Source organism: Tamandua tetradactyla, chromosome 3, assembly GCF_023851605.1.
Source record: "Tamandua tetradactyla isolate mTamTet1 chromosome 3, mTamTet1.pri, whole genome shotgun sequence".
Classification (NCBI taxonomy): Eukaryota; Metazoa; Chordata; class Mammalia; order Pilosa; family Myrmecophagidae; genus Tamandua; species Tamandua tetradactyla.
In genome coordinates this window covers 176,180,649-176,208,037 of record NC_135329.1, presented here as the reverse complement: position 1 = coordinate 176,208,037, position 27,389 = coordinate 176,180,649, and the positions used below count along the sequence as shown (strand labels likewise).

Sequence of the window (27,389 nt, the reverse complement as noted above, 5' to 3'; positions counted from 1 at the left end):
TCATTTGAACTATTGGTTTGTTCCTTTGACTGGGCCATATCTTCAATTTTCCGAGCGTCATCCATTATTTTCTGCTGGTGTCTGGGCATTTGATCAGATTTCCCTGGGTGTGGGACCCGGCTGGTTGAAAGGTTTTTCTGTGAAATCTCTGGGCACTGTTTTTCTTTTCCTGCCCAGTTGGTGGCGCTCATGGCGCTCGTCTGTCTGCGGGTCCCACCAGTAAAAGATGCTGTGGCTCCTTTAACTTGCCAATCCGAATCTCGCAGTCAGCCTGGGAAACCACGCGTGGAGGGAGGGTCTTCGGCCGCCGCGGCTTGGGGGAGTGCCGGTCCAAATTGCCCAGCTGGCCCGAGACGCCAAGCGTGGCGGGAGGGCCCCGCTATCCAACGTTCCCAGTCAGACCGGGGAGCCACGTGCATGGAGGGGACACCAGTCGCCAGCCGCCCCGGCCGGGAAAACGCGCGCCCCTCGGGTATCTCACCACAGCGGATTCTCCCTGCCCGTTCAGCCGTTCCAGAATGGGGTACGCTGTCTTTTTGGTCTCTGTCGTGGCTCCGGGAGCTGTTTCGTATTGTTTCTGTTTCTTTAGTTGCTGTTCTGGAGGAGGAACTAAGACCCGTGCGTCTTACTAAGCCGCCATCTTCTCCGGAAGTCTGGAACCTGAGGTTCTTTCTTACGTGGGAAGGCAAAGGGTGATCTCTGTGGGCCGTTTCTCCAGACCTCTGGGTTCCAACAACTTTCTCCAGGGTGATTCCTTTCTGCACCTGCAAAGGCCTGGGCTGAGCTGCGAGTGCTGAGATGAGGTATGCTAGGCTGTGGTACGTTGAGTTCTCTCATTTAAGTACCAGCCAATTAAATCAAACATCATTCATTGCAGCAGGCCTGCCTCCTAGCCAACTGCAGATGTAATGAGCAACAGAAGAGGTTCAAGTACCATTGGCTCATGCCCACACCAACAGAACTAGGCACCTTCACCTGGCCAAGTTGACAACTGAATCTAACTACCACAAATGGAATTGTATACCATATGTAATCTTTTGGAATTGGCACTTTCCTGCTCAGCATAATTCCACAGAGGTTCATCCAAGTTGTCGTATGTATTAATAGCGCATTCCTTTTGTAGGTTTTTTTTGGGGGGGTGGTTTTGTTCTGTTTTGTTTTGTTTTTTTGGGGGGGGGGGTGGATGGTCCAAGAGTTGAGCCCAGGTCTCCTGCATGGAAGGTGAGCATTCTACCACTGAACCACCCATGGACCTCAGTTCATTCCTTTTTAATGCTGGATAATAGTTTAAGTTATGTATGTTACATATGCTCCTCAGTTTGTTTCACCATTCCTCTGTTGAGGGGCATCTGGGCTATTCCTGTTTTGGGTCATTATGAATAAAGATACTGTGAACATTTGTGTGAACATTAAGTTTTCATGTCTCTGGGATAAATGTCCATTGGTGCAATTGTAAATGATGTGGTAACTTCACGTTTAGAAACTGCCAAACTGTTTTCTAGGGTGCCTGTGCTATTTTACCTTCTTCCATGACATTGTTTTGGAAGAGCCCAAAATTGTTTTGTTTTAGAATGTCCTACCTAAATTTCAGATTTTCCTGTTTTGTTTTTTTTTTCCCATGGTGGCATATATTCTGTTCCTCAATCTTCTGAATTTCCTGTAAATTGGAGGTTAGGTCTAGAGGCTTATTTAGATTTAGATTAAGCACTTTTCTTAAAAAAAATATTACTTTATATATGATGCTTTGTACTTTCTTGGCATTGCATGAACCCTAAGGAAGTCAGAATGTGCTGGTGGACAGCACATCTCGTTGGCATGGTGATTAAACACTACAGAGAACTGAATCAAAATGACAGCAAACGTTTCAGGGCTTTTGGTTATCGTGCCACGCACCTAGAACAGCACAAAGTGAAGGCCCTGCTCCAAAAGAACCTTTATCTAGTGAAATTAACAGCCAGTTCTAATATATTTGTCAAGCAGTAGCTTGGAGATAGCAAATAATTTTGCTTTTTGGTGATGTGTATGGAATTGAGACTTAATAAAAGCTAACCTTGCAGTTGGCCCTTAAGAAAAAGGATGGATTCTAAGTAGAATAGCAATAAATAATGATCTCAAGACAGAGGAGTGTATTTTGGAGGTCCATGGTTTCCATATGAAATTTAATTTTGTAGCCAATAAAGAAACCTGAAAGTTTCTGATTTTGTTTAGTTTTGAATGGTAAAATTGTATTAATACTGGGACAGCGGAAGTTATGGGAGACCTGTGAATAAACCATTACAGTTGTTTCTGTGTGAGATGTCCTAAACTAGGTGCCTTAAGGAAAAAGTAGGGTTCAGATATTTAGGGTTAGAATTAAAAATGCATCAGAAGTTTTAAGGTTTTGTGGGTATGATAGTATCACAAGTAGTGAGTTTGGAGCAAACAAGAGGTTAGGGAGGGAAGATAAATAGTAACTTGCTGTGTTGATGCGTTTTTGAGACAAAGATGTCCAAGTAGACTGCTGGAAACACACCTACTGCTTAGGGGAGAGTGTACAGGAGGCGACGACACTGTAAATCTCCCAGAAAGAAACGTGTAGGGAGCAGGGGGCTCATGTTGGCTTAAGGGTCAGGCAAGAAAATTAATCACGGTGCTGATAAGCCTTGCTGTCCACCAGCGTGTTCAGACTTCCTTTTAGAGGAAACTCCAGTCTTGGCCGAGTTCACACCCTCCAAGCCTGCAATGTCTGTCCTGACCGTTGGAGGTTACGACCCCGCCGGTTCGCCGCCGCGGCCCGAGGGGCTGCGAGTCCGCTGGAAAAGGGCTGCGCCTGCGCGGCAGCTGGCCGTTGGGCTCCGTCAGACCCGGGGCCCAGCCGGGGATGGAGGGATGGAGCCCAAGCAAGGGACGCGTAAAGCTTCCACAAACTCAGCTGGTATCCGCAGTTCGCAGGACCATTCCCCGATTACAGCTCCCGCCCCTCAGAGGAACCTCTATGCCAGCCCGGATACCATGCATGACCTCCAGGAGCCTGGCAAGAAATTGCTGAGGAGGGGCGAGGCCCAGGAGGGTACCGGAAACCCGCTGACCGTGAGCGAGGGCGGGCCTGGGGGGAGGCGAGGCTGGTCGATAGGGAGGTTTGGGGGCCGGAAGACTTGTCCTAAATGGGAAGGCGGAAATCTGAGGAAGGGTTTCCTTGTAGGATTTCAGACAGTTGTTTAGTTTGTCAGAGCCTAGTTTTATTAACTGTAAAATGAAGGCAGTAATTAGTACTTAACCTGACTTAGAGCACTATGAAGAACTAAAGGCGATAAATGAGATAAAGTGCTCGGTACAATGCAAAGCACAAAGTAGAGTCAATAAATTTTAGCTGTTGTTGTTGTCCTATAGTCATCATGATCATTGGGGGTTCATGTATGTGGTTAAAGAAATAAATGCCAGAAACTTTTGTTAATCTTATTTTCATTCTTGAGAATGGACCTGCAGGAGCAAATCTGCATTATCTTTGCAAAATAAATTATTGATCTCTGGTCCTTAATTAGAAAAGTAAATTTGTATTTGATATATGTGAAACTCTTGAGTTTACTAACACATTTAGTAGTGCAACTAATTATGGAAACCTAAATGACTCACCTTTTCAAAATTGTTAGAGGATTTTAGGACATTTTACATTCTCTGTTGTTTTTTAATTATTAAAAAATATTACAAATAAAAGTATTCATCAGAAAACAATGGTACACAAAAGGTGATGTCATTCCCTGTAAAATTAGGGAGTTGAATTACTTGATCTCTAAAGTAACTTGCTAATCCAAAGTATTATAATACTTCTAACTCCTTATGATTTACCTGTAGGATAGTACTTGGGAACATTGAAAAGGAAGTATGAGAGATGTGCTTGGCAATCCAGGTCATACAGGATTTTTGTTGCATGCCCTTCTGAAGAATTTGGACAGTATTCTATAGAACAGTGATTTCTATTTGTTTTTTTGTATGAGGATCCCTTTCTAATATTAAAAGAAAAGTAGCTGGCTCTTTACTATCCACTGATTGAGAAAATCCATAATTTCAAAGATTACTATGCAGGCAGATCTTTTAATGAAATTTGTTTATAGTTATGATATCATCTACATAATTAAAAAAACAGTGGTACACTTCTGTGCTAGGTACATTGTTTACTCAAGTTTGTTTTCCCAAATTATTTAGGTATAGATATTTTAATGGTTAGACAGAACAACAAAAAGAGCATAGGAAATGAAATGTGCACTTGGATGAAATTATAATGATCTCATAAATGAATTATTTCAGACACTAAAACAGAGGAATGAATTTATATAGTATAAATGTTTAATATGAAAATTTCATATTATTAAAATTATTGTAGCAGTTACCATAAGGTACATGGTGTAGACTGCTCACATGGAATGGATGGCCCTCTTCAGGTCACTAAATGCTGCTTATGTATCGGTACATAGATGGGATATTATATATTTTGGCAACAGACAATCTTTTCTATGACTTCTTGGCATTTTTGTGTTTGACACATCATTTCTTAAGCGAAGGTCGTCATATATAATACATGATATGTTTAATGTTTTGTCTACAAAATACATAGTTTTCTAAAACTTGGAAGCCAATATATTTTGCAGATGTGTTTCACACCTCACAGAATACTTTTTGGAAAACAATAGTTTGAAGATAATGCCGAAAACACAGTTGGATCCAAAGATGTTAAAAAACTGAGAGCCACTGCTAAAGGTGATAGGAAAACCTACGGGTTTTAAACAAGTGAATGACATGGATCAGATGTACCTTGTAGAAAAATTATTCTGGCTATCATGATTAAGGAGAGACTAAGAAACAGCAGAGAGGGAGGTTAATAAAATAAGGTCACTGAAGGAATTGAAAAGTATGGACTCTAGAGCAGTGTTTCTTTTAGTCCTTGGGACTCTTGTATCTGAATCATCTGAGCACTTGTTAAAATGTAGATTCCTGGGCCCCTATCTTTGACCTACTGAATCAGAAGGAAGGGAACCCAGGAATTTGCTAAAATCTTAAACAAATGTTCCAGGTGAGTTTTAGATTAATGTTTGTGAACCACTATAGACAGAAGAAAAATATAAGCTTAGATATGGGGATTATAGGATGAGGATAAAGGCTGGATAAAGAAACAAGTGGAGCCAGAAGATTTTGATGAATTGTGTGAAAGAAACAGACGGATAAGTGACTAGGTCTCAAGATTTTTAAAAAGGGTTATTAAATATAAGGTACTAAGAGGTTTAGAGGGATTAGCTAGAGATAGTGCTCAGACTGAGGGAATTATAGTTTTTGACTTCAGTAAAGTTGTTGATAATCTACCCCATACTTTCATACCTTTAAACTTCCATTAGTATTTTTTAACCTTTTCTCAGCAGCTTACTGCAGTTCTGCATATGGACCTTGTCTTCATTCTGAAGATTTCATCTCCCAAATCCTGAAATCTATTATTCTAGTTCCTAACCTCTCATTAGTTTACTTCCATTACACTATTCTTTGAACTATGTGCCTAGCTTCGTACTAGACGTTGAGGATACAACAGTGAACACGATAGGCATAGCATCTTCCCTTAGGAAGCTAACATTCAAATAGGGAAGACAGTTACAGATTATGTTAAATATTCTGAAGAAAATCAAAGTGCACTATGATCAAGAATAATTGTGATGGAGGGGAAGATGCTACTTTGGATAAGGATCAGAGAAGGCCTATCTGAGGAGGTGATATTTAAGTGAAAATATTATCAAACCAAATCCAGCAACACATAAAAAGAACTATACACCTGTGCTGGTTTGAAAAGATTTATGTACCCTAGAAAAGCTATGTTTTAATCCTAATCAATCTTGTAATACAACAGTTTCTTCTAATCCTTATTCAGTACTATAGGTTGGAAACTTGATTAGGTTATCTCCATGGAGATGTGACTCAATCAATTTTGGGTATTAAACTTGATTAGATGGAGATGTGTCTCCACCATTCTATGTGGGTCTCGATTAGTTTATTGGAATCCTATAAGAGACATTTTGGAGAGAGTCCCTTTTGAGAACAAGGAGAGGGCCACAGAACCATGACAGAAGGATGAGAGAACCACAGAGTCCACCAGCCAGCGACCTTTGGGGATGAAGAAGGAAAATGCCATCTGGGGAGCTCGTGAAACAAGAGTCCTGGAGAGAAAGCTGCAGACACCAACATGTTCTCCATGTGCCCTTGTTAGCTGAGAGAGAAACACTGGACATCATCAGCCTTCTTGAACCAAGGTTTCTATCCCTAGATGCCTTAGATTGGATATTTCTATAGACTTGTTTTAATTTGGACAGTTTCACAGCCTATGAACTGTAGACTAGCAATTTATTAAATTTCCCTTCTTAAAAGCTGTTCTGTTTCTGGTATATTGCATTGCAGCAGATAGCACACTAGAACAACACTATAAAAAGATTGGATTTTTCCAGGAATGCAAGGTTGGTTTAACATCTGAAATCGATTAATGTAAAAAAACATAATGGAATAAAGGACAAAAAAAGTCACATGATCATTTTAATAGATGCAGAAAATGTATTTGACAAAATACAACACCCATTCTTTGTAAAAAAAAAATTCTTAACAAACTAAGGATACAAAGGGAACTTCCCCAACCTGATAGAAGAAATTTACAAAAACCTCACAACTAACATCATACCCAGTACTGAAAGACTGAATACTTTTCTGCTAAGATTGGTAAGGCAAGAATGTTCACACACCGTTTTTATTCAGTGTTGTGCTGCAAGTTCTATTTGGTGCAATCAGATAAGGAAGAAGAGATATTTGAAAGAGAGAAGTACTATATTTATTTGCAAATGACACAATGCTGCATGTAGAAAATCTTAAGAAATCTACAAAAAACTAGTAGAACCAATAAGTGAATTCAGCAAGGCTTCAGGATACAACAGTAAAATACCAAAGTTAAGTATTAGCAAATGAAAAAAGCTTTAGCTAATACATACAAAGCTATGTATTAGCAATGAAAAAATCAAGAAATCAAATTAAACAGTTATATTTGAAATAGCATAAAAATACTTAGGAACAAATTTAACAAAAGGAATGCAAGACTTGTATACTAAAAACTATAGAACATTGCTGGGTGAAGTTATATACGGTCTAAATAAATGGAGAGAAATTCTATGTTCATGGATGGAAAGACTTAATGCTCTTCAGGTATTAGTTCTTGAACGGATGTATAAATTCAGGGAAATATAAAAATCACTAGCTAATTTACTCAAGAAAAAAGGTATAAAACACAACTAAGAAATGACGAGATTGAAATAACCATTGAAACAGACATTTTTAAAAAAAAAAATCATACATGACTACATTGTAGGCTTCAATGCAAGTGTATTTTAAAACCTAGGTGAAATGTATAATTCTTAATGATATAAAGTTTGATATAATTAACTTCATTAGTGATAAATAGTTTGAACAGACCAGTTTTCCTAAAAGAAATAAAGAAAGTTACCAAGAACTGCCACCACAGAAAAGCACCAGGCCTAGATAGTTTCAAATGGAATCTGTCAAATGTTCAAAAACCAGATATCCCACAGCATCATAAATTGTCCAAGAGAACAAAAAATTAAAACTTTCTTGTTCTTTTTATGAAGAAAGCTTAACATTGATATGTACACCTGTAAAGGAAAATTATGGATCAATGTAGTTTATAAATCTTGATATAAAATATCAAACAATAATAAATAGAATCCAGCATCACATTAAGAAAATAATATGTTGTAACCAGGTGGGATTGATTCCAGAAGAGCAAGTCGTTTTAATAATAGGAAATTCATTAATATAATATACCACATTGTTAGCTCTAAGGAGACAAGTTTTATAATTATTTCCACATACATTTAAAAACTTTTGACAAAAATTCAGCACTCTTTTCTGATGAAAATACTCAAGAATATAGAAGTCAAGCCATTCCTAAAGCCATCATTTCATTCAGTGGAGAAATATTAGAGGTATGTTCCACTAAGATCATGTGCATTTTGAGTCTTAAACACTTTCCCTACAATCAAGATCATGAAAGAATTCATCTATGTTATCCACTAGTATTTGTATGGCATCAGTTTTACATTATGATCTCTGAGTTGTTTGCAGTGTATGATATGGGATATGGATCTTTTTTTCTTTTTCCAAATATGTATCCAGTGTCCCAACACCATTTATTTTTTTTTTAAAAGTCCATCTTAGCCCCAGTAATTTGAGATGCCTCCTTTATCTTATACTAAATTTCCATAGGGACTTGGGTTTGTTTCTGGACAATCTGTTCTATTCCACTGGTCTGTTTTTAAATTTGTGTGCAGAACTGTTCTAGTTTGCTAGCTGCTGGAATGCAATATACCAGAATGGAATGGCTTTTTTTGTTTTTTTTTTTGGAATGGCTTTAAAAAAGGGGAATTTAATAAGTTGCTAGTTTACAGTTCTAAGGCTGAGAAAATGTCCCAATTACAAGTCTATAGAAATGTCCAATCAAAGGCATCCAGGGAAAGATACCTTGGTTCAAGAAGGCTGATGAAGTTCAGGGTTTCTCTCTCAAGTGAGAAGGCACATGGCAAACACAGTCACAGTTTCTCTCTTGGCTGGAAGAGCACATGGTGAGCAAGACATCATCTGCTAGCTTTCTCTCCTGGCTTCCTGTTTCATGAAGCTCCCCAGGAGGCATTTTCTTTCTTCATCTCCAAATGTTGCTGGCTAGTGGGCTCTCTGTTTCTTGTGGCAATGTAGTTCTTCTCTGGCTCTCTCTGAATCTCTTTTTCATTCTCTAAAATATTTCCTTTTTTATAGGACTCCAGAAACTTATCAAGACCCACCCAAATGGGTGGAGACATGTCATCACCTAATTCAGCTTAACAAGCATTCTTGATCAAATCATATCTCCAGGGAGATGATCTGATTACAGCTTCAAACATACAGTATTGAATTAAGAATTATTCTGCCTGTATGAAATGGGATTTTGATTAAAACATGGCTTTTTTTAGGAGACATATATCATTTCAAACCAGCACAAAACCATACTATTTTATTTTAGAGATTCATGGTATGCTTTAATATCTGATAGGTGTAGTTTCTTCTTGTAACCTCCCATGCATAAAATGATTTTTTCCTCTATATTCATGAGGGTTATTGACCTATTTCTCATCTTGTTATGTTTTATATGACTTTAGTATTAGCATAGCACTGGCTTATAGTATAACTTGGGAAGTGTTCCTTTCTCTATTTTTTTCTGAAAGAGGTGTGAAGGATTTTTATGACTTTTTCTTTAAGTCGGTGATAGAATTCATGAGTGAAGCCATGTGGGCTTGGGCTTTTATTTGTGGGAAGATTTTTAAATTATTAATTCAATTTGTTTACTTGTTATAGGTCTTTTCAGATATTCTATTTCTTCTTGAGTCAGTTTTGGTAATTAGTGTATTTCTAGGAATTCTTCCATTTCATCTAAATATATCTTCTTTGGTTGCATAAAATTGTTCATAGTGAAAGTAAGTACCTCATATGGAAAAATAGACTTTCCAGATGTGATGAAGTTTAGGAATTCAAGAGGGGAAGATTATCCTGGATTTTTTGAGATATTCCTAAATGCAATCACAAGTGTAATTATAAGACAATGGCAGAGGGAGATTTGGACACACACAGAAGAGGAGAAAATTGACCACAGAAGTAGAGATTAAAGTGATGTGGCCATAAGCCAAGGAATGGTGCCAGTCACCAAAAGCTGGAAAAGGCAAGAACAAATAGAGTCAATGGAGGGTATGTGACCCTGATAACACCTTGATCTTAATCCAGTGATACTGATTTTGGACTTCTGGCTTCCAGAACTGTGAAAGAACAAATTTTTGTTATTTGATGCCATCAACTTTGTGGTAGTTTGTTGTAACAGCCACAGGAAACTTAATAAAATAGTCATCCCTTATAATCCTTTTAATTTCTGTAAGGTCAGTAAAGATGTCTCCTTTTTTCATTATTGATTTTGGTAATTTGTGGCTTCTTTTTTTCTTTATCAGTTTTTCAATTTTGTTGAAAAGGTTTTTCAATTTTGTTGATCTTTTCAAATAACCAACATGTAAATTGTTTTGGTTTTTTTTTCTGTTAATGATTCTGCTCTAGTCTTCATTATTCCCTTCCTTATGATTATTTAATTTGGTTTTCTTTATCTCATATCTTAGGGTGTGATCTTTGGTTATTGATTTTAAATTTTTCTTATTTTTTAAATATAGGTGATAATGCTGTATTAGTTTGCAAGCCACTGAAATGTGATGTATCAGAACTGGAACAGCTTTTAAATAAGGGGAATTTAATAAGTTACAAGTTTACAGCTCTAAGCCTATGGAAATGTCCAAACTAAGGCATTCAGTGATGCCTTTAATTCAAGAAAGACCAGTGCTTCTGGAACACTTCTGTCAGCTGGGAAGGCTTGCTGGTCCCTTGCTCCTGGGCTCTGTTTCTTTCTGCCTCTGTTACTATAGGGGTTCCTCACTTTGCTTCTCTGGGGCTGCTTTCATCTCTTGGCTTCCCTTGGCTCTCTCCACGTTCTGGCTTGCTTAACATCTCATGGCAATATCTGCTGGACTCCAAGCATCTCCAGACATCTGTGTCTCTGTTCTCCGAGTGTCGGCTCTGCTCTGAAGTTTCTGGCAGTTTTGTTGTTTCTGACTCTGTCCAAAATATTTCTTCTTTTAAAGGATTCCAGTAAACTAATCAAGACCCACTGGAATGGGTGGAGTCATATCTCCATCTAATCAAAGGTCACAATGACAATTGGCCACACCACATGTCCATGGAGATAATCTAATCAAAAGTTTCTACCTACAATATTGAATCAGGATTAAAAGAAAGGGCTGCACCCACAAGATGGGGTCACAATTTAAACATGGCTTTTCTGGGGGTAAATAATAGATTTAAACTGGCACAAACACTATAAATGTACTTCTAAGCATTGCTTTAGTTGCATCCCATGAGTTTCGTTATGTTTTCATTTTTATTCAGTTCAAAATATTACTGACTTCCATTATTTTTATTCTTTGACTGATAGGTTATATAGAAATGTGTTTTTAAATTCTCTACTCTGTGTATTTCCCACATTCCCTTGTGCTTTTGATTTCTAATTTAATTTGTTATGGTTCAAGAACATTCTTTGTGTGTTTTCATTTCTTCAAAATTTATTGAGACAGGATTTAGAGCCTAACATGTGGTATATCTTTGAAAATATTCCAAGTACTCTTTAAAATATGTATTCTGCTATTGTTAGATAAAGTGCTCTCTATGTGCCAGTTAGGTCAAGTTGGTTGATAGTATTGTTAAAGTATTTAATGTTTTTTGCTGATTTTCTGTCTTCTTGTACTATCCATTATTTACAGTGGGTACTAGAGCCTCCAGGTTTGTTGTTGTGGAATTGTCTTTTTCTCCCTTCAATTGTGTTAGTTTTTTTCTGCATACATTTTGGGACTCTGTTATTAGCCACATATGTGCTTAAAATTGTTATATACTCCTGATAAATTGACCTTTTTTTACATGTCTTTTAGATGTCTTTTTTTTTTGCCTGGAGTTTTTTGCTTGTTTGTTTTTGGTTTTTTTTTTTTTTTGGTTTTAAGGTCTATTTTTTTTTTTTTTTTGGTGTGGGCAGGCTCCGGGAAATGAACCTGGGTCTCTGGCATGGCAGGCGAGAATCCTGCCACTGAGCCACCATTGTACCACCTCGTCTTACAGTCTATTTTATCCCACTCCAGTTTTTAATGGTTACTCTTAGTATGGCAAATGTTCTTACATTCTTCTTCCTTTTACTTTTAGCCTATTTGTGTGTTGAATCTAAAGTTTGTCTTTTGTAGATAGCATTTAATTAGATCTTGCTTTTTTCAAATCCTGTCAATTTCTGCCTTTTGATTGGAGTTTTAATGTAATTTTTATATAACTGGATTTTTTTCTTCTTTCCTATTTGTTTTCTATATCTCTTGTGTTTTTCTTTTGTTTTTCCTTTATTGCCTTCTTTTATGTAAAAAAGACACTCTTTATTATTATTATTTTTAGAAAGTATTCTAAACATACTAGAAAGTATTTTTAATTACTTTTCTTTTTTGGAGGGGGGGCGGGGAGGGATTGCATGGTCCAGGAATTGAACCTGGGTCTCCCGCATGAAAGGCAAGCATTCTACCACTGAATCATCCGTGTACCCTACTTTGCTTTTTAAACTATATTTTTAGTTATTTTCTTAATAGTTTCTCTAGGGGTTACAATATGGTACTTACCTTATCACATTCCACTTCAGATTATCATTAACCTAATTCCAGAGAAATTTAGAAACTATGCTCCAGTATAACTCCATTACTTTCCCACTCTTTTTTGCTATTATCTTCCTGTCTATTATACCTTTGTATGTTGTGATCCCAACAATATAATTTTCTAATTATTTTATACATATTTATTTTAAATCATTTTAAAGAAGAGAAGAAGAAAATATGTGTACTCTGTTTTATATTTATTTACATAATTATCTTTACTAGTGCTCTTTATTTTTTATGTAGAGTTACCATCTGTTGTCACTTCCTTTAGTCTGAAGGATTGTCTTGAGTGTTTTTTATAAAGCAAGTCTGATATCAATGAATTCTCTATGTCTTTGTTTATCCAGATATGCCATTATTTTGCCTTTTCAAAAAAATTTGCCTTCATTTTTTTGGGGGTGGGGTAGGGGTGCATGGTCTGGGAATTGAACTCAGGTCTCCCACATGGAAGGCAGGCGTTCTAACCAATGAACTACCCATACACCCTGCCTGTGTTTTTGATGGATATTTTGCTTCAGTGGGGATTTGTTGTTGACATATTTTTTCTTTTATCACTTAGAATATATCATTCCATTGCCTTCTGGCTATCTTGTTTATGATGATGTGAGCCGTTAATCATATTTATGGTTCCCCTTCATGTGATGAGTTGTATTTCTTTTGCTGCTTTAGAGAGTTTCTCTTTATTTTTGACTTCAAACATTTTGACTGATTTGCCTAGGAATTTTCCTGTTTATCTTTCCTGGAGTTTGTTGAGCTTCCTGGATATGTACATTAATGTTTTTCTTCATATTTGAGAACTTTTCTGCCATAGTTATTCAAATATCTTTCTTCCCTCTCATTTTGGGTTTCCACTATATGTATATTGGTACACCTGAAAGTGTCTCACAGGTCTCTAAGGCTCTATTTATTGTTCTTCATTTCTGTTCTTTGGACTGGATAATATCTATTGATATATTATCTAGTTCATTTATTCTTTCTTCTGCCAGCTTATATGCCCCTCTTTAGTGAAGTTTCAATTTCAGTTATTGTGCATTTTAATCTCCGGAATTTCCATTTTTTTTTCTATCTTTATATTGATATTGATTATTTCATAAGTCATTGTCATTATACCTTCATTTAGTTCTTCCACATGGTTTTATTTCATTGTTTGAACATATTTACAATATGTTTTGAAATCTCTCTCTTTGCTAAGTCTATTATCTATACCTTGTCAGAGATAGTTTTTATTGACTACTTTTTATCCTGTTTGTCAGTCACTTTTCTGTTTCTTTGCATTTTGCAATTTTTTTGTTGTAAATTGGATATTTTAGATACTTTTTAGTAACTCTAGATTCAATACCCCCAAGGCTTGTTGTTTTTGCTGTTTGTTTTTCAGTTTAATGACTTGCTTAAACTACTTCTGTAGTCTATTTCCCTCACAGCACTTGGCTGTTAATTTCTCTGCTCATTTAAAAAAAAAATTATTTTATTTTTTTCGTATGGCTCCTAGGTGTCACATATACTAAATATAGCTAAACAGTCAGCCATGTATTGGCCAGAGGCTGTGTTTAAACATCTTGTGCATATATTGCTTCATCCCTTTGTTGATAGATCTTTGTGTGGTTTGGGGAATACATTGAAAGTTTGGACATTTTATAAGCTTGCTGCAAAGGTCTCATATTTAGTCATGACCAAGTAGATAGGTTGGAACTTCTACAGGTTTTTCTCAGTGTACACAGCATGCACATGTATGCAGCCTATGGAGACCACAAGGATATGTGTAAACTTACCAAGGCCCGGTATGGCTATCTCATTCCCAAGATTTCCCAGTTAAATTTTTGGCTTGTCTGCTGGTCTTTTGTTTGCAAACCAGTATTGCAATCTCTGGCTAACTGTGATGTTAGCCTTCCTTTATCATTTGCCATGAGATTAATATTTTCAAGTATACCCAGAGTGTTCCAAATCAAGTCAACTCCATTCTTCAATAAAACTGCAGGTTATCCTGGTGTGTCACAGTGTTCTAATTGGGTGAGTAAATGGAAACAGTTTCAGTCCTAAACACCATAGATTACCAGGGTTTTACTGAGGTTCAATATTTTTAGTTTGAATAAACACTTTACGATTTACTGTATCCCTCTGTTTGATATCAAGAGTCTCAAAGTGGTTGTTTTTGAGACTTTCCTTTAGTCTTATCATTGCTTCTTGGGGAGTGGAATTGCCTTTCCAAGAACCCCTGTGCCGGTTTGAAAGGATTCTATAGACTTGTTTTAATTTGGACATTTTCTCGGCCTTAGAACTGTAAACTTGTAACTTATTAAATTCCCTTTTAGAAAAGCCATTCCATTTCTGGTATATTGCATTCCAGCAGCTAGCAAAGAAAACTGCCCCATACCTAATGTTTAGTTTTGTATGTTTTTAATCTTTCTGTAAATTGAATTATAGCATATGTATTATTTTGAGTTCTTTTGGAAATTCCTAAATCATAATGCATAAATTACAATTGAAAATTTTCATAAATTGAACACACCTGTGTAATTACTACCCAATTAAAAATATAGAATATTCCAAGCACTAACTTGTCCTCTTGATTTCTTCCCATCATCACCCTCTCTGTCTTCTCCAAAGGTAACTAATATCTTGCCTTCTAATATATAGATTAGTTGACTATGTTTTTGAACTTTATATGAATGGAATCATGTAGTATGTATTATTTTGTGTCAGGCTTTTTTTGTTCAACATTTTATCTGTGAGATTCATCCATGTTACTGTGTGTAGATGTAGTTCATTCATTTCCCTTGTTCTGTAATATTCCATTGTATGAGTATACCACAGTATATTTGTCCATCCTATTGTTGATATATATTTGAGTTGTTCCTAGTTTTTGGCTATGATGAATAATGCAGCTTTTAGCATTTTTAGCATTTAGCATTTTGCTTTTGGTACACGTGTACATGCATTCTTTGGGGCTATAACTAGGAATGGAATTTTTGGATCCTAGTAAGCTATATGCTTAACTATAGTACGTAATATAAAAAAGCTTTTCAAAGAAGATGCACCATTTATATTACTACTGAAAGTGCATGAGAATTATAGACGCTCCACATCCTTGCCATTTGGTGTTGTCAGTCTCTTTATTTTTAGTTATCTGGGGATGATTAATGGTTTCTCTTTGTGGTGTTAACTTTAATTTCCCAATGGCTAATAAGGGTGAGCTTCTTTCCATATGTTTGTTTTATTTTATTTTTTGTTATTATTTTTTAAAATGGGCAGGCACTGGGAATCGAACCCGGGTCCTTGGGCATGGCAGGTAAGCGCTCTTACCTGCTGAGCCACCATGGCCCGCCCCTTTCCATATGTTTATTAGCCTTCTGTTTTAGTTTGCTAAATGCTTCCAGAATGCAGTGTACCAAAAACGGAATGGCTTTTTACAAATGAAGTTTATTAAGTTACAAGTTTACAGTTCTAAGGCCACAAAAATGTCCAAATTAAGTCATCCAGAGAAAAATACCCTGACTCAAGAAAGGGCTGATGATGTTCGGGGTTTCTCTGTCAGTTGGGAAGGCACATACTGATGTCTGCTAGCTTTCTCTCCCAGCTTCTGGTTTCAAACTGCTTCCCTGGGGGCCTTTCCTTTCTGCATCTCCAAAGGTCTCTCTGTGTGAACTCTGAAGTTTTTTCCAAACTGGTTACCTCTTAAAGGAGTACAGTAAGTGACCTGCCTTGAATAGATGGAGATACATCTCCATGGAAACTACCTAATCAAAAAGTCCCCCTCACAACTGGGTGGGTCACACTTCTGTGGAAGCAACTTAATAAAAAAGATCCCCCTCAACAATACTGAATCAGAATTGAAGAACATGGCTTTTCTGGGTACACGGCAATTTCAAACCAGCACACCATCATAAAAACTTTTTTGTGACATGTCAGTTCAAGTCTCTTACCCATTTTTTTCTGAATTGTCTGGTTTTTACTTACATATTTGTAGAAGTGTTTATTTAATATGTAGAGTCTACATACAAGCCTTTTCTTAGTTATACATATTGTGAATATCTTCTTCCAGTCAGTGAGTTGTATTTTCACTTTCTTAAGTGCCTTTTCATAAACATAAATTCTTTAAAAATTTTAAAAATTTATTTATTTTTAATTAGAGAAGTTGAAGATTCACAGAAAACTCATGTAAAAAATACAGTGTTTTCCTATATCCCCTTTACATTTTTAATACTTTGCATTGGTGTGGTAGCTTTGCTACAATTGATAAAAGAATATTATAATTGTACTATTAACTATTGTCCATAGTTTACAGTAGGGTGTATGTTTTCCAGTATACCACCCTATTATTGACACCTTGCGTCAGTGTGGTACATTTGTTATAATTCATGAAAGGCCATTTTTATAATTGTACTATTAACTATAGTCCATCATTTACAATAGGATTCATTGTGTTGTACAGTTCTCTGTTTTATCTTTTAATTTTTATTTTAGTAACCTATATATATAAAACCTAAAATTTCACCTTTGAATGACATTCACATATATAATTCAGTGTTGTTAATTACACTCACAATGTTGTGCTACCATCACACCATTCAGTTCTGAAACTTTCCAAACAACTGAAGTAGAAATTCTGTACAAATTAAGCATTAACTCCCCATTCCCTATCCCTAACCCAGCCCCTGCTAACCTATATTCTAGATTCTAACCTTATGAGTTTGCTTGTTCTCAGTTTTTCATACCAGTGAGATCATACAATATTTATGTTTTTGTGTCTGGCTTATTTTACTCAACATGTCTTCAAGGTTCATCCATATTTTGCATAAATCAGTACTTCATTCCTTTTTAAATAATACTCCATGGAATGTATATACCACATTTTGTTTATCCATTTATCATTTGATGAACCCTTGGGTTGCTTCCATCTTTTGGGAGTCATGTATAATGGACTACGATTGTCAGTGTGTAAATATCTATTCAAGTCCCTACTTTTGATTCTTTTGGATATATGCCTAGAAGTGGGAATGCCAGGTCATGTGGTAATTCTATACTTAGCTTTCTTAGGAACTGTCTTCTGCAGCAGCTGCACCATTTTACATTCCCACCAGCAATGAATGAACGTTCCTATTTCTCTGCATCTTCTCCAATGCTTGTAATTTTCGTTTTTTTAAAAATAGTAGCCATTCTAATGGATATGAAATGGTATTGCATTATGGTTTTGCTTTGCATTTCCCTATTGGCTAATGATGTTGAAACCTTTCCATGTGCTTTTTTTTAAATCCATTTGAATATCTTCTTTGGGGAAATGTCTATTCAAGTCTTTTTTTTTTTTTTTTTTTTTTAACATGGGCAGGCACCAGGAATCGAACCCAGGTCTTCTGGCATGGCAGGCAAGTGTCCTTGCCTGCTGAGCCACCATGGCCCACCCTTTTGCTCATGTTTTAATCATGTTGTCTGTCTTTTATTGTTGAGTTGTAAGGTTTTTTTTTGGTATATTCTGGATACTAAACATTTATTGGATATGTGGTTTCCAAATATTTTCTTCCATTGATTGGGTTCTCTTTTCACTTTTTGATAGAATCATTTGATGCACAAAATTTTTAATTTGATGAGGTCCCATTTATCTGTTTTTTCTTTTGTTGTTTGTGCTTTGGGTGTGAAGTCCAAGAAACCATTGCCTAGCACAAGATCCTGAAGATGCTACCCTACCTTTTCTCCTAAGAGCTTTATAGTCTTGGTTTTATATTTAGGTCTTTGATCCACTTTGAGTCAATTTTTGCATATAGTGCGAGATACTGGTCCTTCTTCGTTCTTTTACATATGGATATATAGTTTTCACATTACCATTTATTGAAGAAGCTATTCTTTCCCATTTGAGTAGACTTGGCAGCCTTGTCAAAAATCAGTTGGCCAGAGCAGTGCGACAGTGGCTCAGTGGCAGAATTCTCTTCTGCCATGCCAGAGACCCAGGTTCGAACCCCAATGCCTGCCTATGCAAAAACAAAATCAATTGACCATAGATGTGAGGGTCTATTTCTGCACTTGCAAATCGATTCTTTGGTCAATATATGTATCCTTGTGCAGTACCATGCTGCTTTGACCACAGTAGTTTTGCAGTGAGCTTTAAAGTAAGGAAGTGTGAGTCCTCCAATTTTATTCATCTTTTTAAGATGGCTTTGACTATTTGGGGCCCCTTACACTTCCAAATAAATTTGATGATTGGCTTTTCCATTTCTGCAAAGTAAATTGTTGGAATTTTTATTGGGATTGCATTGAATCTGTAAATTATTTTGGGTAGAATTGACATCTTAATAATATTTAGTCTTCTAATCCATATGAGCATGCAATGTCTTTCAATTTCTTTAGCTCTTCTTTGATTTCTTGTAGCAAAGTTGTAGTTTTCCATAAATAAGTCCCTTACATCCTTGGTTAAATTTATTCCTAGTTATTTGATTCTTTTGGTTGATATTGTAGATGGAATTTTTTCTTAACTTCTTCCTCAGATTACTTAACACTACTGTATAGAAACACTGCTGAATTTTGCATAATTATCTTGCACTCTACCACATTATTGAATTTGTTTATTAGCTCTATTAACTTTGTTGCAGATTTTTCAAGATTTTTTAATTAATTTTTAAAAAAATTAACTAACACAACATTTAGAAATCAAGATTTTTTTATCATATTGAGGGAGTTTCCTTTTATTCTTATTTTTCTAAGTGTTTTTATCAAGAAAGAATGCTACATTTTATCAGATGCTGTCTTGCATCAATAGAGATGACTTTGTGGTCTTTTCCCTTTGTTTTGTTATTGTGGTGTATTACGTCAACTGATTTTCTTACGTTGAACCACCTTTACTTACCTGGGATAAAACCCATTTGATCATGTTATTGAATTTTTTAAATATGCTGTTTAAATTTTATTTGCAAGTATTTTTTGAAGATTTTGCATATACCCCTAAGAGAAATTTATTGTAATTTTCTTTTTTTGTAATATCTTTATCTGGCTTTGGCATTAAGGTGATGTTGGCTTCATATAATGAATTACATAGTATTCCCTAATGTTCAATTTTTTTTGGAAGAGTTTGAGCAAGATTGGTGTTAATTCTTGGAATGTTTGGTAGAATTCATCTGTGAAGTCATCTGATCCTGGGCTTTTCTTTTTTGGGAGATTTTTGATGACCAATTCTATCTCTTTACTTGTAATTGGTCTATTGAAATCTTCTATTTCTTCTAGTCAGGGTAGGATGTTCATGTGTTTTTAGGAATTGGTCCATTTCATCTAATTTCTTGCCATACAGTTGTTCATAGTATCCTTTTATCAGCATTTTTATTTCTGTGGGTTCAGTAGTAATGTCCCCCCCTTATTTCTGATTTTGTTTATTTGCATCTTCTCTCTTTTTTTCTTGTCAGTATAACTAAGGGTTTGTCAATTTTATTGATCTTTTCAAAGAACCAACTTTTAGTTTTTTAATGTTATTTTTAAAAATTTTCTATATTTCATTTAGTTCTGCTCTGATTTTTGTTATTTCTTTCCTTCAGTTTACTTTGGGATTAGTTTGCTGTTCTTTTTCTAGTTTCCCCGAGTGTCCAGTTAGGTCTTTGATTTTAGTTCTCTCTCTTTTTTTTTTTTTTAATTTTTTTATTAATTAAAAAAAATTACAGGAAAGAAACAAAAGTGTTCTTAATATGTGATCATTCCATTCTACATATATAATCAGTAATTCACAATATCATCACATAGTTGCATATTCATTATCATGATCATTTCTTAGAACATTTGCATCAATTCAGAAAAAGAAATAAAAAGACAACAGAATAAAACGAAAACAGAAAAAAAATCATGCACACCATACCCTTACTCCTCCTTTTCATTGATCACTAGCATTTCAAACTAAATTTATTTTAACATTTGTTTCCCCCTATTATTTATTTTTACTCCATATGTTCTACTCATCTGTTGACAAGGTAGATAAAAGGAGCATAAAACACAAGATTTTCACAATCACACAGTCACACTGTGAAAGCTACACTATTATACAATCATCATCAAGAAACATGGCTACTGGAACACAGCTCTACATTTTCAGGCAATTCCCTCCAGCCTCTCCATTTCCTCTTGGATAACAAGGTGATATCTACTTAATGCGTAAGAATAACCTCCAGGATAACCTCTCGACTCTGTTTGGAATCTCTCAGCCTTTGACACTTTGTCTCATTTCACTCTTCCCCCTTTTGGTCGAGAGGATTTTCTCAGACCCTTGATGCTGGTCTCAGCTCATTCTAGGGTTTTTCTCAATCCCTTGATGCTGAGTCCCAGCTCATTCTCGGATTTCTGTCCCACGTTGCCAGGAAGGTCCACACCCCTGGGAGTCATGTCTCATGTAGACAGGGGGAGGGTGGTGAGTTTGCTTGTTGTATTGGCTGGAGAGAGAGGCCACATCTGAGCAACAAAAGAGGTTCTCTTGGGGGTGACTCTTAGGCCTAATTTTAAGTAGGCTTGACCTATCCTTTGTGGGTTAAGTTTCATATGAACAAACCCCAAGATTGGGGGCTCAGCTTTGGTTGTCCACACTGCTTGTGAGAATATCAAGAATTCAGCTTGGGGAGGTTGAATTTTCCCCCATTCTCACCATTCCCCCAAAGGGGCTTTGCAAATACTTTTCCGCTCACTGATCAAATCACACTGGGATTCATCAGGGCATCACTCTGGACAAACCAACAAAATCTCATGTCCTACCCAAGGTTCCATGTGCTTATGTTGTTCAACCAAGCTATCTACATAAGTTATATTAGGAAATGCACTAGTCAAAATATAAGTTTTACCAAATAAACATTTTTTGCTTTATCTCACACATAAGTTGAAATTTTAAAATATTAATTACCATCTATTTTCAGCACCCTGCAGTAATGGCATTCCTTTGTTCTTCCTCATGCAAAAACATTTTTTTAATTTGTACATTTAGTCACTATCATTATACACTCTAGGCATATCTAGGAATACCATCTCAATCTTTATCGTCTATCTTTCTTTCTGATTTCATTTGTGCCTCCAGCCCTCCTCCCTCTATCATTCTCACATTCAGCTTCATTCAGTGTTTTATCATAATTGTATTACAGTTAGATAGTATTGTGCTGTCCATTTCTGAGTTTTTACATTCAATCCTGTTGCACAGTCTGTATCTCTTCAGCTCCAATTACCCAATATCTTATCCTATTTCTATCTCCTGATGGTCTCTGTTACCAACAAAATTCTCCCAAGTTCATTGCTAATGTCAGTTCATATCAGTGAGACCATACAGTATTTGTCCTTTTGTTTCTGGCTAATATCACTCAGCATAATGTCCTTAAGTCCATCCATGTTGTTACATACTTCATAACTTTATTCTGTCTTAAAGCTGCATATTATTCCATCGTATGTATATAACACAAGTTTGTTTAGGCACCCATCTGTTGATGGACATTTTGGCTGTTTCCATCTCTTGGTAATTGTAAATAATGCTGCTATAAACATTGGTGTGCAAATGTCCTTGCCCTCATGTCCTTTGAGTAGAGACAGCATATAGATGGGTCCCGTTCCCTAATCCATTCTGCCAGTCCATTTCCCCCAATTGGGAAGCTTAATCCATCAACATCAGTGTTATTACTGCCCAGGCAGTACCCTCCTCTACCATTTTGCCTTTTGGCTTTTATATGTCCTTCTAATTTTCCTTCTTTTTACCTTTAGTCATGGTCTTCCTTTCTACACTCTTTTCCACACCTCTCTCTTCTGACTTTGTATCTGTCTCTAGTGCTCCCTTTAGTATTTCTTGCAGAGCTGGTCTCTTGGTCACGAATTCTCTCAGTGATTTTTTGTCTGAAAATGTTTTAATTTCTCCCTCATTTTTGAAGGACAATTTTGCTGGATATAGAATTCTTGGTTGGCAGTTTTTCTCTTTTAATAATTTAAATATATCATCCCACTGTCTTCTTGCCTCCATGGTTTCTGTTGAGAAATCTATGCATAGATTATTGCTCCCCTCTATTGGAAGCCCAATTATTGCTTATTGGGCTTCTCTTGTATGTGATGGATTGCTTTTCTCTTGCTGCTTTCAAGATTCTCTCTTTCTGTTTCACCTCTGACATTCTGATCAGTAAATGTCTTGGAGTACATCTATTTGGATCTATTCTCTTTGGGGTACGCTGCACTTCTTGGATCTGTAATTTTAAGTCCTTCATAAGAGTTGGGAAATTTTCAGTGATAATTTCCTCCATTAGTTTTTCTCCTCCTTTTCCCTTCTCTTCTCCTTCTGGGGCACCACAACATGTATATTTGTGCGCTTCATATTGTCCTTCAACTCCCTGAGTCCCTGCTCATATTTTTCCATTTTTTCCCTATATTTTCTTTTTCTTGTCAGATTTCAGATGTTCCATCCTCCAGTTCACTAATCCTATGTTCTGTCTCTCGAAATCTACCATTGTAGGTTTCCATTGTTTTTTCATGTCTTCTACCGTGCCTTTCATTCCCACAAGTTCTGTGATTTGTTTTTTCAGACTTTCAGTTTCTTCTTTTTGTTCGTTCTTTGCCTTCTTTATATCCTCCCTCAATTCATTGATTTGGTTTTTGATGAGGTTTTCCATGTCTGTTTGTATATTCTGAATTAAATGTTTCAGTCCTGTATGTCATTTGAATTGTTGGTTTGTTCCTTTGAGTGGGCCATGTCTTCCATTTTCCTAGTGTGGTTTTTTATTTTTTGCTGGAGTCTAGACATTTTATTACCTTAATTAGTTTATTCTGGACATCACTTGCACTTCTTTTACCTAGGGTTTTCTTGCTGGATGAATTTGTCGTCTCTCTGTTCTTTGACATTCAGTTCAGCTTTTTCTGGACCTCTAGCTTAGGTTTTGTTTAACAGAGGAGAATTTTTCAGTTCTTGTTTTCTTGTTTCTTGCCCTGCTTGTGTGGTGCCCTTTTCCCCCCACTCTGAGGAGGGCCTATGTAGGTATTACAGACTAGCCAGATTTTCCCAGACCAAACTGGCCTCCTATCAGGAGGAAAGAGTCACCTGCGTCGGTTTTCCCTGAGGGTGAGACCCAGCAGGTTGACAGACTTTCCTGTGTAGTCTGTGGGCTCTGTTTTTCTATCCTGCCCAGTATGTGGTGCTTGTCTGCCTGCAGGTCCCACCAGCATAAGATGATGCGGTACCTTTAACTTTGGCTGGAGGTGTGGTGGAGACAGAGGAGAGGTTGTAGGCTGGTTTGAATGGCTTCAAATTACCAAGCCCTGGTGTCTGAATTCCTTGAGGGAGGAATTCTACCTGAGTTGGGCTTCACCCCTTCCCTGGGGAAGGCACAAGTTCCAGACAAGCCTTCAAAATGAGTTTGTTTCTGCCTGTGCCTGGGGCAGTTGCAGCTGAGCAGCCCTGCCGCTGTATCCAAAGGCAGTCAAGCTTTTGTAGAAACACAGCCACAAAAACCTGTTTCCTTCTTTTTTTTTTTTTTTTCCGTCAGCCCTGCCCCCTTGGCACCTGGGCATAAATGAGCGCCCTGGTCCGCTTTGACCATGTTCACCTGAGCTGGGGACCTATTTTGAGTAGTCAGAATTTGTTAATTAATTCCACAATTGGCATTTGATTGTGCTCAGCCCCTGCTGCTGGTAAAGTCTCTTTCCTTTCCCCTCTGGGAAGCAGCCATAGGGGAGGGGCGCTGGCCACCACGGCTTGGGGAACTCACGGTTCAGGAGGGGCTCGCAGCTGGTCCAGCTGGTCCAGACTGGGGTACGCTGTGTGTCCGGTCACTGACACACAGGAGCTGTTCTGTATTGTTTCCAGTTATTTACTAGGCCCCAGGAGCTGTTCTGTATTGTTTCCAGTTATTTACTAGTTGTTCTGGAGGACAAACAAAATGCACACATTGCTAAGCCGCCATCTTGGCCTGGAACCTGTCTCTCTCTTCTTTTTAACCGTTGGCATTTAGGACTACAAATTTACCTTTCAGACTGCCTTTACTATATCTCATAAGTTTTGATATGTTGTGCTCTTGTTTTCGTTCGTCTCAAGATATTTACTGATTTCCCTTCTAATTTCTTCTTTGACTCACTGATTAATGTGTGATATTTAACTTCCCTATATTTCTGGATTTTCTAGTTCTCTCCCTGTTATTGATTTTTCAGCTTCATTCCATTATGATCTGAGGAGATACTTTGTATAATTTCAGTCTTTTTAATTAGATGTCTGGGCATTTAAATATTCTGATGTGTTAACTCCAAAGCTCAGTTTTTCCCTCTCATCTAGGGAAAGCCATTGTTGATTGGCTTTGTATTAAGGCTCTTCTTTGACACTTGGCCCAACTTATTCTAGACCTTTAGAGTAGTGTGTGTTTAACTGTTTAGATTTCCTCAGCTCTTCTTCATCTGTTTCTTGCTCAGGATATGTGGTTAGAATTAATTAAGATTGCATTTTTTTGTGCAATTATTTTATTTCCAGAAAAAAAAAGTATTCAGTTCCTTCTCTGGGAATCTTGATCTATTGTTTTTGTGTAGAATTTTCTCCCAGCTCCTAGGATTTGTTTAAATTCTGTCCCTCCCTCAGTGCTCCCCTTTTCCTTACACTTTTCGGTTCTAGGACCCATCCTGTCTTATAGCAGTTCAGTCCCCTCACCACATCTTTTTTTTCTGTGAGGCTTTTCTTCCTCCTGTTTATTCCCCATAAGGGTATCTAACCCTGGGGACCTAGATAAGGTCAATCAAAGGGGCAGGGCAATCTAGCAAGATGTGTTTGGGTTTAGGTGATCTAGCAAACAGTGACTGGATTGATTGAGTGCATTTTTTTTGCTAACAGTTCTGCCATGGTAGCTTTTTTTCCCCCCTATGGGGCTCCCTTTTTATATGGCATTCCTCAGCAGCTTGTGTTCGGCCCTGGGTCCCTGTGGACTTGGGTCTCTCTGCATGGATGTGTGTGGGTTCTAACTCACTGCCATGATGGCTCCATAGTCTCATTTGTGGTGGAAGGTACCTGGGTTGTGCTGCCTTTATGCAACTAGCCAACTGTGAGGAACTGAGCGAGAGGGGAGGAGTCAAGACTGACAGGTCTGGGACAGAAATCTCTTACCTGATCTTGGAGATTATTTTTATTTTTCTTATATTCAGAGTTTGTAGAGTCCTTCTCCAGTTCCTAATATCCTCCGGAGTTCCAAGCAAATGGGATTTGTCCTTTTATTAGTTGATTCTGAGGGGACACTTTTCCAAGGGATGTCTTACGTTGCCATAGTGGAATTAACGGAAATCAAAATTCTCTGGAAGCTCAGGAGAAATTCTAAGTGGTGTTAAAGGCTTTATGAAACCAGTGCTTAGACTGTGTTCTTTGTTCAAGGTTCTAAATAGAATTTTGGCAAAAAGTTGCTTTGCTGATGTTGTTGCCATTGAAGAGAATTTGCTCAGATGAGGAAGGGAAAGTAAAAAGGTAGTATAATGAGGGGTGAGGGAGGTAGTTTTGCCAGGTTGTTAAAGGGTGAATTGAGCATCAGCTTTCTAAAAGAACGAGTTTCTCCCCCAAGTTAAAGTAGACTGCCAAAAAATGAAAAATTACCAAAACATTAGAAAGCATGAGATTCCACATTAAATACGTATTTAATATACCACAATTTGATATTTTTGTAGCATACAGTGATTTTACCTCGGTTGCCTTAAACTACAAATTCAATCATATAAAATAAAATGATTAAAGATATGCAAATTTTAAAAATATAATTAAATATTATATACATTAAAACAGTTATTTTCATCACAGCTGAGAATTTATTATATACTTTAAAGTTAAACAAGTGGTTCTTGGAAAATGTATACCAACAAAGATTCTTGGGAAGATAATCCTTATGAATGAGGCCATGTTGATTTAAATTCAGCAAATGTTGGGGATACATATAATCTTACTTTCCAGGTTAGTTTTTTAAAGGGCAGTATTTTCTTACTTTCCGCTTTGCCTCTCCCTTTTCTCCCCTCCCCTTTCTCTTTATTTTACTTTAAACATCTACATTATATGACTTGTAATTTTTAAAGGCTGAACATCATGATCATGTATAGTGACCATAGTCCTTAAGAAGAAAATTAAGTATTAATCCACAGATATCAGTTAGTGAAGTTACTCTGGGAAAAATCATACAATCAAATATGGTTTGCAGACATTTTCTCGGTCTTAGAACTGTAAACTAGTAACTTATTAAATTCCCCCTTTTAAAAGCCATTCTGTTTCTGGTATATTGCATTCTGGCAGCTAGCAAACTAGAACATGTCCCATTGATCTTTGTGTCTATGCCATAACTAATACCACACTGTCTTGATTACTGTTGGTAAATAATAAATCTTAAAATCAGGTTGACTGATTTTTTCATCTTTCTCCTTTTTCAAAATTGTTATTTATTTATTTATTTATTTATTTATTTATTTTTGCATGGGCAGTCTCCAGGAATCGAACCTGGGTCTCTGGCATGGCAAGTGAGAACTCTGCCACTGAGCCACCATTGCCCACCCCAAATTGTTATTGTTTTAATTGTTATTTATTTACTTGACCTTCCTGATGAACTTCAGAATAATCTTTTTCTGAAATTCAGATTTGGTATATATTAACATATCATCAAACCATCTGAACTGTACAATCACTGATTCACAGTATCATCACATAGTTGTGCATATAACCCCATGATCAATTTTAGAACATCTTTATTGCTCCAGAAGGGAAATAAAAATAAAAAAGGAAACCCAAATCTTCACATTCTCCTTACTCCCCTCCCATTATTGATTCATAGTATTAGTGTTGTACATTTGTTGCTGTTGATTAAAGAGTATTAAAATATTACTGTTAACTATAGTCAAAAATTTGCAATAGAAACATTTCCTCATATACCCCTCTATTATTAACTCTTTGCATTAGTATCATACATTTGTTTTAGTCCATGAAAGAACTTTTTAATATTTGTACAGTTAATCATTATCCACCACAAGATTCACTGTGTTATACATTCCCATGTTTTAATCTCCAACTTTCTTTCTGGTGAAATACATGACTCTAAAATTCCCCTTTCCACCACATTCACATACCACAGAATAATCTTTTCTATTTTGACAAACATATTG

General features: G+C 36.6%; 1 protein-coding gene and 1 long non-coding RNA gene across 6 annotated transcripts in view; one reads left to right on the top strand and one right to left on the bottom strand.

Annotated features, from left to right (window-relative positions):
• LOC143677969 (uncharacterized) overlaps positions 1 to 25,607 on the bottom strand; it is a 71,314-nt gene extending 45,707 nt beyond the window's left edge. The window contains exon 1 of the long non-coding RNA XR_013172997.1: positions 25,369 to 25,607. This is a non-coding gene — a long non-coding RNA (uncharacterized LOC143677969). The remainder of the gene's footprint in view (positions 1 to 25,368) is intronic.
• The window catches only part of CATSPERT (catsper channel auxiliary subunit tau), a 197,608-nt gene continuing 172,967 nt past the window's right edge, over positions 2,749 to 27,389 (top strand). For 4 of the 5 annotated variants that reach the window (XM_077154705.1, XM_077154703.1, XM_077154702.1 and 1 more), the window contains exon 1: positions 2,749 to 3,069. In XM_077154705.1, coding sequence (XP_077010820.1) covers positions 2,869 to 3,069 — 201 coding nt within the window. In that variant the 5' untranslated portion in view covers positions 2,749 to 2,868. Of the gene's footprint in view, positions 3,070 to 24,947; positions 25,720 to 27,389 lie in introns of those variants that run through there. The other variant, XM_077154704.1, reaches the window with a different exon arrangement.